Below are 14,216 nucleotides of genomic sequence, written 5' to 3'. Positions count from 1 at the left end.
CCTCCCAGTCATGACAACCAAAAATGTTTCCAGATTTTGCCAAACGACCCTGGGGGACAAAACCCGCTCCCTCCCCCTCCGCCCTCGCTTCACTGAGAACCACTGCTTTATGGTGACCAGCCGTCTCAGTTTGTCCAGGACTGAGGAATTCGGCACATGAGACTTTCAGTGCTAAAACCGGACAGTCCGTGGAAACTGGGGTGAGGCGATCACCAGGCTGTGCCATTAATACATTGTACTTCATACTAACGTTTAAAAGTAAGAAACCAAACGTTTTGAAAAGTTCGTCTCGGGGAGGCACGGACAGAGGCCTTTTGGGAAACATGACATCATTCCACCTCGGCACGTCTTCTGATGTCATAAAGGTTTTAGAGACCAAGGTCCATCTTCGCCTCAGTGTCTCTAAAGCTGGAGTCATGATGAGATGAGCTGTTAGCCAGTGGATTAAGAGGATGTGATTCAAACCTCCGTGCCTATCTAGAAGAGAGGTTCCTGTTTGACACCTAGTAGTGAGTTTGAGTGACAGACTTCTCCTTAGAATTGTAGGCCGTGTGACAGTATGCATCATGCAAGTGACAGCAACAACGGTGACTAATTTCATTCCATTTTTGTTTGCAGCCTCGATAAATCATCACTGCAGGGAAAAATAAAATTTTACATTCTCGGGCAAAAATGGTTTGAATAGCGATGCGCTCTGGGGAGACTGCGGTCCGAGGAAAGGTCTGGTAGTGGGCTTTAAAACATTTGGAATGGCGTAGTATGGAACTTAGGGCAAACGTTTCCTGCACCTGGCCTGGTAAATGACTTTTACCAGCAAAGCCTCCTTCCCAGACTAATTAGAAGAGTCTCATAAAATCGTACCAGCCATGGTAGCTAAATGATTGCATTTTTAAGGGGTGTCTCGTTGGAACGGGTAATGATTATAGTGCTGTGCATCCTGCATGCGTTGGGTGAATGAAACAGCTAAAATAAGGATTGTAGGCTCTAGAGTCCTGACCATTTAGGAATAGGAAAAGTCTCAATGTGAATGGAAAATTGCCAGTGTTTTTCATCTCGCTTCCAGAAAACCATCGTCGTTTAGGAATGTGCTTCTGCTGGGAGGCTTTTTAAATGATGTAGGGAACGAATCATGGCGGGAGCAGGGGCTTGGGCCTCAGAGTGCTCTGCATGAGGAGCCTAATGAATCTGGGGGGTGTGCAGTGTAGATGGAACCCCTCCCCCAAGGACGACAGTGGAGAGCGGGCCCTAAGCCTTGTAGAGAGTCATATGGACTTTGTCTAAGCTAAACAATGCCCAGCCTACTTTGGGGAGATCCTCTAATCCCCATTTCCATCCGTTAAAAGCGGAAGAAAACCACTTGCCTGTATATGAAACCCAGTTCTTCCTACACTGTCCATTGACATATCACCCTGGGTTTGGGGGCAAAAAAGGAGAGAGGACCCATTTTGCTCATAACCGTTTCCCGCAAGCCAAGCCCACTGCGATTTTCCCACTCTCGACGTCGGCCTCAGTTGCACTCCAGCTTCGGTGACTGAAAAAAATAAATCATAGGCAGAAGCTATAAAAACCCCTGTCAGGAAGCAGCACTTTCCTTTCGAGCAGTGTGAATGTTAAGGTAAATGAGCAGTTACTGCGGAGATGACTTTACAGGAGCGAGACATTCTGCGTTAGAGCAGCAAGAATTGCTACGTGAATTATGAAACTGCTCTAGCCCGCTCCTCACAGCCCACCTGAGAGTAGTGGTCCCCGTCTGCCACGCCCCTGACTTCAGGGAGCTTTGATTTATCCATTCGATTTAACCCTGATAAATGGCCCAGAGCTTTGAGTTAAGTCCGGCCAACCATTAAAAATCATATGTGTCTTTTAAAAAGCGGATCCTGGATACTGTCAGAAATAAGAGAAACAATTTGAGAAGACATGCAAGGTACACAGTATTTTGCTAGGTCTGGTTGTCGTTAAATGCCATGTCCGAGAGGGCTTGGGGATTGGAGGTGCTGGCAGTGATGCCCAACCCTCCCCCCACCCTTCCTGGTTATATTGGCTCAGAATTCAAACACTGCTTCCTGGTGTTCTTTATTGCCAACGCGAAGCCCTCAGGAGCTGAGAGCCTGCGTCATTTTTTTGGGTCTGATGTACTGCTAGACATCGGGTCCCAGACACTTAGCTGTAGGCACCAGAATAGGAAAAAAACAAAATGGCAGCATCTGGAACGACAGAAAACCCCAGGGTATATGGCTGGGGGGTGGGGAGGGAATAGAACTCATGCAGACATCTTTAAGGGCTGTGTAATACTATATATTTAAATACAACATTTAAAGACTTCTCTGGGCCTGGGCTGTGCTGTCGCATCTGCCTCCGAAGGGAAACAGAACAAAACAAAACTTAATTAGCCCTCGGTTTACAAAAGGTCTCGGGACCTGTGCCCTTGGGTTTTCTGTGTTTTAAAAATATGTTTTCTGCAAAGGCCTGCATGGGTCTCTGCTCCAGAGGCATGGCTGTCATTGTATCCATTTCCTAGGGCTGCAGCAACAAATTGCCAAAAACGAGGTGGCTGAAATACCACCAATTTATCTTCTCACAGTTCTGGAGGCTGGAAGTCTGTTGGTTCTTCCTGGGGGCTCCGAGGGGGAGTCTGTGCTTTGCCTCTCTCCCAGCCTCTGGTGTCCGTGGGCGTCTTTGGTGTTCCTTGGCTTATAGCTGCATCACTCGGACCTCTGTCCCCGCCCCCCCATCTTCACATCTCCCCTCTGTGTGTCTCTGTGTATCAAATCTCTCTCTCCTTTGTCTACTAATAAGGATATCAGTCACTGGAGTTAGGGCCCACCCTAAATCTTGAGATCCTTAACTTGACTCCATCTGCAAAAACTGTTTTCAAATAAAGAAATTCACAGGTACTGGGGCTTAGGACGTGGATACATCTTTATGGGAGATGCAAGTCAACTGACCACAATCATCAAGGGACCATATTTTGTTTCTCTTAGTATCTCTAAAGTGGCTACTCTCTGTTGCCGTAGTTCATTTTCTAAACTCCACTCATCTGAATTGTTAAGCTGATGTCTGACTCTAACATTTCCCTCTGTCCCTCCCACACCCCCATCCCTTGTTTGAACTTAAACATCCCTTCATACCCTTCTGCCCTATCTGTCCTAGGAGACAAAGGCCAGTCTGGCCAAATCCTCCAAATTTGGCACCTATAAGGCACCGAATTCTCACGACCTTGTAAATCAAATCGAAGAGGGCAAGCTTACAATCCCACCCTCACACTGGGCTGTAAGCTTTCACCTTCCCACATTTGAAAAGCAGGTGAATATGCACAGAAAACAATTAACTCTGATAAAGGCCTGAGGGACGGGGAAAGGTTGGGTGGCCCAGAGCTTCGATTTCTTTAGCAGTCAATTTATCCAGAAAGATACGATAGCACAGAGAGGCTCCGGACAGACTGATTTTTTTCTTTCTTTCTTTCTTTCCTCTTAGCAAACTGCCGAGTTGGGCTAGAGCTGTCGTTCCCAAAATATTCTATGTTACAGAGAAGGCTTGGAACTATTATCCCTACACGATTACAGGTAAGTCCTTCATACAATCAGTATGTCATGAGTAGCAAGAGGATATAACCGTAGTCAGATTTCACTGATTTAGGGTTTGTCATTCAAGCAGGGACTTGTGGGAAAGCCCTGTAATGCCTCCCTCACCCTTTGCCTTCATCCTTTTAGGTCGACACTCTTCCTGGGAGGAGAGTAGGGTGGTTTCGAGCTAAAGGGTTCCATCTTCCTCCCTTAAGTGCTTAATGTAGATAGCTTTTAAAGAAGGAACGTGAAGTTCTTCTTAGTGACATTTCTAGAGGTTCCATTATCCTTATTTCTTTCTGATCCATCAGTATTCCCCAAGTGATTTTTGGGTGTGGTTTGTTTAGAAACAAGTTCTTTTGATTTGTTTTATAGGCCCTCCTTCGTTCTCCCCCCTCTCCCAAGTAAACATCTTGACTATAAATTCTGTTAGGTCTCTCTGTCCCAAACTATAACCTTTGAAAATGGATAGTTGAAAATCTTTAAGATCATGTTCCCTCTTACTGATAATGGAGAAATGATGACCTCTGTGCTGATACTGAGCTAGAAACTGTGGCGAAAAAAAATTTAGAAGGTTTGGTTTCTTCCCTTCGTCACATGAAAATTCCATACCCCACTTGAATATCATCCTAACAAGCTCTTACTGGTTGTGAAAGCTGCTTTTCCACCTAAAAGATTCTCTGTGTTTAATGAAGTGCTATATTGGAATTATTAGTCTCTAATTCTGCTTTTATAATGTCAACTCTTTGGTTTTTAATTAGCCACAAACCTATAGGATAATTGAATCTTGTCTCACAGTCCTTATCTGTCCAGCCCCCAAAGTGTCATATTTAAGAGTTTCAAAAGCAAACATGAAAACATTCAGTATTTAGGAGAGTTTAATTTTCGGAAGGTTCTTTTACCATATTTTTTATAATTATAATGTACCAGTATTTTTTGTTCTCTGGTTTCCTATTACATATCAGTGTGTTCTAAATCATCATTTTGTCTCTCTCTTTTTCTTCTCCCTCTTGTCCAAATGAACGTCTGGGACCAGAATACACAGTAAGTATCATTTCATCATTTTTAAATATTCAGCCTATGATCAGTGGAGTAATTGGAACTTCTCTTGTACTTCTAATCTTATTAAAGTAATGAAAATGTAAAGGAATAATTCAGAATCAGAAATATTTAAATGTTGGCTATTATAAAATTATATATAATGCAATAATGTGAACGTTCTCATTTATCCAACAATGTGAATGTTAATTTGAAATGCCTTGATAGTCACTTGACATAATGAACTTTTGCTTGTATTTTTAAGTAGCTTGACTGCTCTATTTGTCATAGTGCACTGTAAGAGAAGAATAATTTCTAGAAATGTGATATTAAAAAGATGGTGGTAGTTATTAATGGAAGATGGGGTTTATTCTCACAGGCTGTGGCCTGATCCCTTATTGGAGAACGCTGAAACTAGAAATACGTACGTTCAAACTATTTTACTCGGAGCTCAGGATTGAAAGGTCTTATTGGCTCGATAAAAATTATTTAATCTCTTCCTGTCCTGAGAGCATCTAGAGCCATTACTTATACTGAAAAATGAAATTTAAAAAAAAGAAAGAAAAGGACCCTATAATATCATTGTTTCGATGTTTTCATGTGGATCGTTTCCCTAACGGCCAGCAGATCTAACTTCCATAACAAGACAGTGGTTAGCTGAGCTGTGACGGAGTTGAGTTTTGGGTCTTAATCAAAATAGCCAAAAGGAGAGAGAGATGGTGAGAGAGAAATGGAGGGAAATGATTCATCATGTCCTTGGCATGAGCGTGGTACCTCGCACATAGGAAATGCTCAATAAATAGTTTTCAAATGAATGGCTTCATTCTCAATGAATTTGTGAATCCATAACTCGATGAATAGTTATTGAATGACAAAAGGAATGCACGAGTCACAGACAGATTATCGCAACAGATATAGCAGAAGTGTCACCAGCTTTCGAGTCAATAGACCTGTGTGTCCTCCGATTCTGCTGCTTCCTAGCTGAAGTTATTGAGTGACCCCCAATAGTCAGTTCTTGGTCCATGACTGTGTTCTCATCTGTTCTTTGCAAAATGAAAAAAATGGGAGTAGTATTCAGAGTTTTCATTAAGTTAATTTATTTTAGAAGCTAGAGACCCACTGCTCTAGAACAAGCAGCTTAACTTCTCTGAACTAAGTTTCCTCATCTCTAAAATTGGGATAATCCCTCTTTCATAGAGCTATTAATAGAAGGATTCAGGGATCTGACACAGAGGTCAGAAGACTTTTTCCGTGAAGGGTTATGTAGTAAATATTTTCTGCTTTGTGGGCCAAACAGTCTCTGTTACTGTTAAAGCAGCCAGGGACAGTATGTAAAGATACTGGCATGGTCACAGTTGCCCAGGTGGCAGGCCAAATACGGTCCCTAGGCTGTAGTTTGCCAACCCCTGATCTAATGCATAGAAACTGTTAGCATGTAGCCTGTACATACCGGGCAGCCAACTGGTGCCCTACCAATTCTACCCCGTTCCATTGCTTCTAGCAATTGCACAGCCTTCAAGAGGAAGAAGGCTGAGGGATCTTTTGAATCCCGTCTCCGTGATCACTTATGCAAGCTACTTTCTTTTAAGCCTCCATTTCCTCATCTGTACGTGGGGACAATGTGATAACTATCTATGTCATAAGGGTAATGTGAAGATTATATTAAATAATCCACATGAAATCTTAGCCTGGTCCTTGGTGCGTGGAAAATGCTCGGTAGATGTTTATTATTTATTGTGCGATGCTAGAAGCTGCCGCCGTTAAAATGGAAGTGCTATGGGCAGATGAATGGGACTATATCTTCAGCACAGACGGGACTCCATTTATGAGACTGGACAGTACTAATTGTCTAGGATATTATTTAGTTTTGTTGATATCTGATGTTACCCCACTTGCCACTTCTCGGCTTGCGCGTGGACTTTCCATTTGAAATGTGATCGATAGTTCCATAGACAAGTGAATTCTGGTCCTATAACTACCCAAAGGCAGTTATTTGCTTGGCAGTGCATAGAATTAGGTCACCTTGACTTGACCCCAAACTGATGGCTGTGATTCTCCGTAAGCCCATGACAATACTGTGAAACACGTGGGTGATTGACAGAAAAAGAAGTCTGAAAAATGTTTCATGATGCTGTGTTCCTTTTTTAAGAATATGTATTAAAGTACTGAGGTCTGAAAACAGTGCAGCAGAATGAAAATCATGGTTCCTGACAAAGCCATCCCTGTGGGGAGGCATCCCCTGAGGCAGCCCTCCCCCGGGGTTCTCCTGCCCACTCTGGGAGGAGAGCCTCGGCCTCCTGCGCTGACCTCCGTGCAGGCCACAGAGGGTTTCTGAGGGCCGCTTAGCCTTTCCTTCTGCCCGGCCTCTGCCCTATAGCACTCCTACAGTTCTAATCACACAGTTCCCGACTTTTAATAGATTTTATTTTTGTGCGAGCAAATTTGGGGACAAATCATAAAGGAGTTAGTTATAGCTGTATAGTCTCCTGCTCGCCCGCTCCAGTTTGACTCTAAGTATTGCTTGAGGTCCTCTAGCCTCTCATTTCTCTTTGTTGTTCTCAACTTCTCCCTAAGGCAGCCCTCGGGGGAGATTCTTAGGGCCGCCATGACAAAGTACCACAAAAGGGGTGCCTTAAAACAACGGAAATGTATTGTCTTACAGTTCTGGAGGCTAAAAGTCCAAATCAAAGTGTCAGCCCGATCATGCCCCCTCTGAAACCTGTAGGGGAGGAATCCTTCTTGGCCTCTTTCTAGCATCGGGCGGTCCCAGGCATTCCTTGGCTTGTGGCAGCGTAACTCCAAACACCGCCTCAGTTTTCACAGAGTCGTCTTCCCTTGGTATCTGTCTCCACACGGCATCCCCCTCGCCGAGTCTCTCTCTCTCCTCTTCTTATAAGGACACCAGTCCTATTGGATTAAGGACCACTATGATGTCATCTTAACTTAATGGCAACCGCAGTGACCCTAGTTCCAAATAAGATCACATCCTGAGGAACTGAGGTCATATAATGGGGCGGGAGGGGAGGGGGCGAGGTTCAACCTGTAACATCATCTTTCAGTATTATCTTTACATTTATTTCTTAAGCACCAACAATGCGTAGAACATCGTGCTAGAAGGCTTTGTGGAGCAATAAACCTTTTGTGGGTGTTAGACTCTGGGAGCCACAGTCAAGCCTGGGAGTCATCGGCGAGTCATGGGGTTTTCTGGAAGCAAGATGGGACAGGCCGTCACTCAGCCCAGGGGACAAGCTGCCACTGAGCTGGATGAACTCTGAGAAGGGCTGACGGCAGAGGTTCAGACCAGAGGGCAGAATGAATAGCACAGGGGAATCAGCCAGACAAGCAATTGCAGTGTGAAAGGAAGCGCCCTGCCTCCTAGACTGGAGGCTTAAACTTGAGTGACAGGAGCCCGGTTCTCAAGAAGCAGTATAGGCAGGAGGACCAGGACATAGCCATCTTACAGTGGATGGGTCAGATGAGATGATCATGAGATGCTGGGTCTATAAAGTTGCCAGCTGTAGCGAGAAAACTACCTACTATCCTGTAAGTTTGAATTTTCAGATTAACAGCAAATAGTCTTTGGTATATCTCAAATATTGCATGGGATATACTTATACTAAAAAAATTGCTCATCTTGTATTTTATCTTGTAATCCCCTTGGGGAGAGGGGTAGCAGTAGGGCAGAACTGGTCTCAGAGACCAAAGTACAAAAATCAGATTGTAAGAACAGGGCACATCGAGAGGCCAAGGGAGAGGGGCAGGAGAGAATCGTATAACTCAGGAACCTGTCCTGCAGTTGACATGCCACATGAAGTAAGGCCAATCAAGTGACCAGTCAGGACAACTCGAGTACGTCTTGCCTCAGTCGGGATGGGCTCAGGAGGTGAAATGGATTGAGCAGGGCAGAAGTGGAGAAAGTGACACGAGAGCAGAGGAATACATAACTTTCGGTGTTTCAGGGAAGACGCGTGTCGTAGTTCAAGCGCAAATAGAGGGTAGTGGAAAGGAGAGAGACATTCTGCCTGGGAGGAGTATAGGAGGATTGTTTAGAGGAGGCAGGATTTAAAGTCCCACGTGCAGACCCCTGCTCTGTCTTAATCCGCTCAGGGTGCATAACAAATGGTGATAAACTGGGCGGCTTAAACAACAGACATCTGTTTCTCACAGTTCTGGAGGCCGGAAGTCCAAGATCAAGGTGTCGGCTGATTCGGTTCCTGGTGAAGGTCCTCTTCTTGGTTCGCAGAAAGCTGTCTTGCTGTGTCCTCACTCAGCAGAGCGGGAAGCAAGCTCTCTGGTCTCTTCGTATAAAGGCACTAATCCCATTGCGAGGGCCCCGCCCTCATGACCTCATCTAAACCTATGTACAACCCAAAGGCCCCATCTCCAAAAACCATCACATTGGTGGAGGGGGGGGGGGCAGTTCAACATGTGGGTTTGGGGTCAAGGGCACACTTCTTACATAGCATGCTCATTCCAGGCCCAGTAGGTAAGTGATGTCACTGGATCCTGGCCACCTGGACACGTGGAGGCCAGGTCAGGGCAGCTGTGAATGTCAGGTCAAGGGCTGGATTTAATTCTCCGTAAGGAAGCAATGTTGTTCCAGGCTAATCAACTTTTATTTTCCATCCCAAATATAGGACAGCTTTTCTTTCTGTCTCCCAGTAGCTGGGATCTGGGTTGATTTCTCTCGGGCTGCAGGTGCACTCACTGCCTCCACTGACTCGGGTCAGCCTTGTTCTCACGCTCCCTGTGCGCCTCAGCCCAGGCGGGGGGCCCCGCTCTTCTGACTGGAGGTTCTGCTCCCCGGATTTATGACAGATGGTTTCAATTGTCTTCATCTCTTTTCCTGTTTTAAATGCTTTTTCACTGGTCTCTTGATCTCCTGATCCTTTAATCCTAAATACCTCTTCTTGATGTTATTCCATTTTCATATTTCCTGTCTGTGCCCCAAAGCAAAACTTCCCCAATGCCAAACCCCCAGCTTGGGTCACCCAGCCCTACCCTCCCTCCTGGAAGCTCAGGGGCTCTCACTGCTCTAGACAGGTGTCTGTTCCTAAGATTAGCCCAGAGCACTATTTGTCTATTCCTAGGATGCCCCAGGTTTTTTATCTGACTGTCCAGCCTGTTGCTGAGACCTCATGCTGCCCTCATTTGTGACAAAATCCAGCCAAGAGGACTTTCTATTTAAGGTCATCTGGGGCTTCAACATTATTACGGTAATAAAGACATAAAAGCTTTTTCATCACCGTGAGTGAGCCTGTGTGTTTAGGATTATGTGGAAATGCCATTTGCCCTGGAAGTGGAAAAAATATCTTTAGCTTGGTTATAGGGAAAAAAAATAAGTCTTAATGATACAGTTTTCCAGAGAGCAGACCATCTAACCAGGTCTTCATCACCTGCTGGTTCTTCTGAAGTAAGAAGGTGCCGGAGGAGGCTGGCTGCCTTCCAGAGTCGCTGGTTTTGTTTTCCCAGGGCTAAAAAAAGGCGGTGCTGGGGTGTGAACACAGCGCAGCAGCATCAGTCCGGCCGTGGTAGCAGTGAAGGGCGACAAAAGGGCTTTCTTCTCATTTGTGAGAATGCGACAACCTGAGCTAGAGTAAGTCAACAGCGAGTGACCTGGAATACGCAGTTGCTATATATATATATATATATATATACTTGGCTGCCACGACCTTCCCGCGCCACCGAAACATCTTTTAATAAGAATCTGCAGAAGAGGCGATGACAAAGGGGAAGAAGCACTTTTCCGTTAGAATGGCTGGCGGTTACCCAGGGAGCAAAGGGAGTCATGGGCTGCCCAGTGTTACTCAACCTCTTAATTAACTGGTCGAAAGAGGGAGAAAAAATAAATCGTAACAGACCAGGGAGAAGGAAATGGCTCTAGAATGAGAACCTCAGACAGCGTTGAGCCTCGAGGAGAGATGGGGCCGTCCAGGGTTGGTTTACTCGAGCCTGGGAAGAGCCAAGGCTGCTCACAGCTGAGAACGGGTCGTCGGTCACCCCAGGTGAACACGGGTCATCCTGCCACGGGTGGCAATAGAGAGATGGAGGTATTTTTCTGAAAGCAGCTAACTGTGCTGGGTAGGAATCTCACTCACAATCATGGCTTCATCAGCTTCCTGGACAATGGAGTGAGCTGATGGGTTCCGGCCGCCATTCCTCCCCAGCTCTCTGCTCCTTCTTAAGTTTCCCCTCCTGCACCCTGAGTCCCCACCAAGGGTTTTAACTACAAAATTAGGAAATAGGTACAAGTCCAGGAAAGGTACATTATTATTCCATCATTCTAGGATTGATCTTGTTTGGAAGGAAAGCTGAGGACAATCTGGCCATCTCAGCTACGGTGTAAGCTAAGAGAATGGAGGTCCCTATGTGTTTCTTCTTTGGAGTTATGGAGACAGGGGTCAGGATGGGGGTTAGATGATTAGGAAATGTCTTTTATCTCCACATCACAAGTAACCCTGAATATTCAGAGCGTACGTTAATTGATGGGAAGAGGGGGTGAGCAAAGAGAAGTATTCTTTCTTAAAAATGGGGCCATATGAACTGGGCCCCGTTAGGGCCCAGGCCAAAGAAACAGCCCCTCCAGTTGGAGGTGCCGGTGAGCAAGGTGGCAGGCAATTAAGCCAGAAGCGAACCCTCCCAGAGAAGATGGTTGAAGTCATCGAAGACATAGGTCACAGCATGAGGCAGGCTTGTGTCGTAAATAGAGCCAGAATGGCCAAGTCCAAAAATCTTTCGGATTTAAGAGAATTTAGATGGAAATGTTCTAGAGCCATTTATAACAATCATAAAGATGATGCACAGCCCATTAAGTAAGGGAAACACTGGGTCCTGCACTTAAACAGATTTATTATTGTGGGGCTTCTTAGAGCCTTTACTCTTCTGATGTACACTGTGAATCTCCGAAAGGGAGCTGTAGTGTGCAACGCTCTCCACACTTATTTGTCCATGAGACCTTGGATTTTGCAAAGGTGGTCTTCTAAAATTTAGGGGAGCTCCAGAAGCTTCTCTCAGGGTCAGAGCCATTACGTGCCCTCTAAATAGGCCAATAGATCAATTCTATTTCAGTAAATGTTATTTTCTCTTAAATTTCAGTGGGCTAATACAATGCCTGAAGATTATTATTACTCAGATACCAGAGTTCTCTGAAGAACTCCCTACAGTCATGAATTTTTTAAAAAGATCTTCAGGATTTAAGAGAATTTAGATGGAAATGTTCTAGAACCATTTATAACAATCATAAAAACGATGCACGGCTCATGCATTCTGGTTTATTTCCATTTAGAAAATGCGCTAGTTGTACGGGCGAACCAGTTGCAAAACAAATCACTCACAGATGTTCCTTGGTTCTTGTGCAGAACTGGAACTAGTCTCCACAGCTCAGCAACCCAGTCGATTGGTACCTGGTGAAGCAGGAACCTGGGAACAGCCAGTACTGTTTGTCCGATTTATCCCATTTCCCTGTGCTCTACCTGTTCCCAGGCTCTTTGTACTTCAAAGAAAATTAATTCTGCCATTTCGTGGGCAAAGAACAGAAGAGACAATATGCTCCTCTACCCTCTATAGCATCTTTAAATGGTTTGCATGTTTTAAACATCACTCAGAATGACGTTACAGAAGGCAGTCATCAGAGGAAAAAACAGATATTTGTTTAAAGGAATTTTTGATAGAAGATTTTACTAGGAAATTCTCCTTTCCTTTGTTTTCTATTTTCTACTTGTGGTACGGAAAATTGGATTTCTCTCTTATAGTTTATTAATGAATATGGAGTGAGTTTTGTTTAGTTCAAGTTGGTGAGGTCGAAATATGACAACTGGAAATATTTTGTAGGGTAGATTACTTTCTATAAAAATAAAATAAAACATATATATGTACAATGATACTAAAATAGTTAATGTTAGTGATTAAGTAAAGTAAATGCAATATGGTCCCATCATTTTTGACTGTTCTAATCACTAAGATACTTAGAACTACATGATAGTATATATTTAAGTGAAGAGTCTGCCCAATTGATTAAGAAGGTGATTCATACAGTTTTTAACTTAGAAGGCTTGTAATCTGAAGGTTTGCTACCTGGCCATATGCTGGCCTGTTTTGGGGAAGTCCCCCCAATTCGTTCCCATCTCTATTATTTGTCTGCGTTTCTTTTTCATTTGATGCTGTGTGCTTGTCTCTTTAAATTCTTGTCCTGCCTTTATTGTGTGTAGCTACCAGTATTTAAGAGCATCCTCTGCTTATTTCTGCCTTAACAGGTCCAGCCCTAGATTGCACGAGCCCGAATTAGTTTCCCGGCTCGGTTTTCCTAGAAGCCCCTGTAGCAAACCACGTCCCCATTGAGAAAACATTCTTTCATTCACGTCCTCGCTCCCTCCTCCTCCTGGCCGTGCTTCTCCAGTGAGTCGCCATTACTCAGCATGTCAGAGGGTGGGAAGAGGCTCCATCAATGAATGAACTAATGAGTGAACAGAAGCCTCAGTGTAGGGTGCAGGCTGATGAAAAGCAGCAGGGAGGCTGACATTCATTTCCTCGCTGTGGGCTGGCATACAGGCAGCTGTTTTCCTGCTCGATCCGCCTGCTCTGCCCTCACACACGCCCTGCCTCTCACCCTTCCCCATGTCTCTTTCGGGTCCACCCATTCTTCTTGGACACGTTTCCTTTCCTATGCCTTCTCTATTTGGGAATTCATTCTCTGGTTCGTCCTTATCTCTAGTGTTTACATGCAATTCCTATTCTTTCCTTTAAGATTCTTCTACTTTTTTTTTTTTTTTCCTAATCTCCACTTGGGTTCCTTTTCTCACTTTTCTGGTACTATGTTCTTTCGATTTTTTATTCCAACTGCTCTGTCACTGTTACCGCCCATGCTATCTGGACGTAAAGTCGCATGTGGCCCTCAGAACCCAGAATATCCCCCCTTATTTCCTTTGCATCTTTCCCTTTACGATGACTGGGATTGATTAGATGGGGGACAGCCAGTCATACACCTTCTTGAAATTGGTATGTGTATTAAAAATCTTCCCTTTACACAAGAGAAGTTTATATATATTACCTTCCAATTATGGGGCAAATTTTCTATCACAATGGAAGGATAGAAGGATAAAGGAAATTGAAAAGTACTTTAAGATCTAGGGTCTACCAACTGCCTGTACCTAAAGATTCCCCACCCATAGTCTCCTATTTTACAAACAATATAAATCTTACACTCTAGACATGATCTCACTAGCCCTGTGGAACATTCTGGATGTAAGTCTCCTGTTGGTGAGATGTGGAAACATTTGCAAATCTAGTTTTATTAATGATCCCATCTCAAGCTGAAATTCCCTGTATGGCCTTAGAGTACATTTAATATGATAACAAAGAATATAGTACCAGAAAAATCAATGTCTTCAGGGGAATTCCATTAGAGAAAAGGTCAAGTCTGTAGAGAGTTTAATGTTCATTGGTAGTAGACAACACATGTTGCATAGAGTCAGAACAAAATGGCCAGAGAAGAAAGCATTGAATTCCAGGTGAAAGCTAAAAGGAAACGATCTTTTCAAAGCACTATAAATACTTTACCTACCTTAAGCCAGCTTCTCAGCTCTTCCATTTAACTTTCTTGATTCCAAGCCTCCATGT

At 44.2% G+C, this 14,216-nt stretch overlaps 1 protein-coding gene across 4 annotated transcripts in view; it reads left to right on the top strand.

Moving 5' to 3' along the window:
- Positions 1-14,216, top strand: part of PITPNC1 (phosphatidylinositol transfer protein cytoplasmic 1) — a 208,924-nt gene that overhangs the window by 113,153 nt on the left and 81,555 nt on the right. For all 4 annotated transcript variants that reach the window (XM_036223316.1, XM_036223317.1, XM_036223318.1 and 1 more), the window contains exons 3-4: positions 3,475-3,563; positions 4,600-4,607. In XM_036223316.1, the coding sequence (XP_036079209.1) occupies positions 3,475-3,563; positions 4,600-4,607 (97 nt within the window). The remainder of the gene's footprint in view (positions 1-3,474; positions 3,564-4,599; positions 4,608-14,216) is intronic.

The sequence above is a fragment of the Rousettus aegyptiacus genome, unplaced genomic scaffold (assembly GCF_014176215.1).
Source record: "Rousettus aegyptiacus isolate mRouAeg1 unplaced genomic scaffold, mRouAeg1.p scaffold_m13_p_6, whole genome shotgun sequence".
NCBI classification, from domain to species: Eukaryota; Metazoa; Chordata; class Mammalia; order Chiroptera; family Pteropodidae; genus Rousettus; species Rousettus aegyptiacus.
The sequence above is the reverse complement of the archived record's forward strand: the minus strand, read 5'-3'. Positions and strand labels throughout refer to the sequence as shown.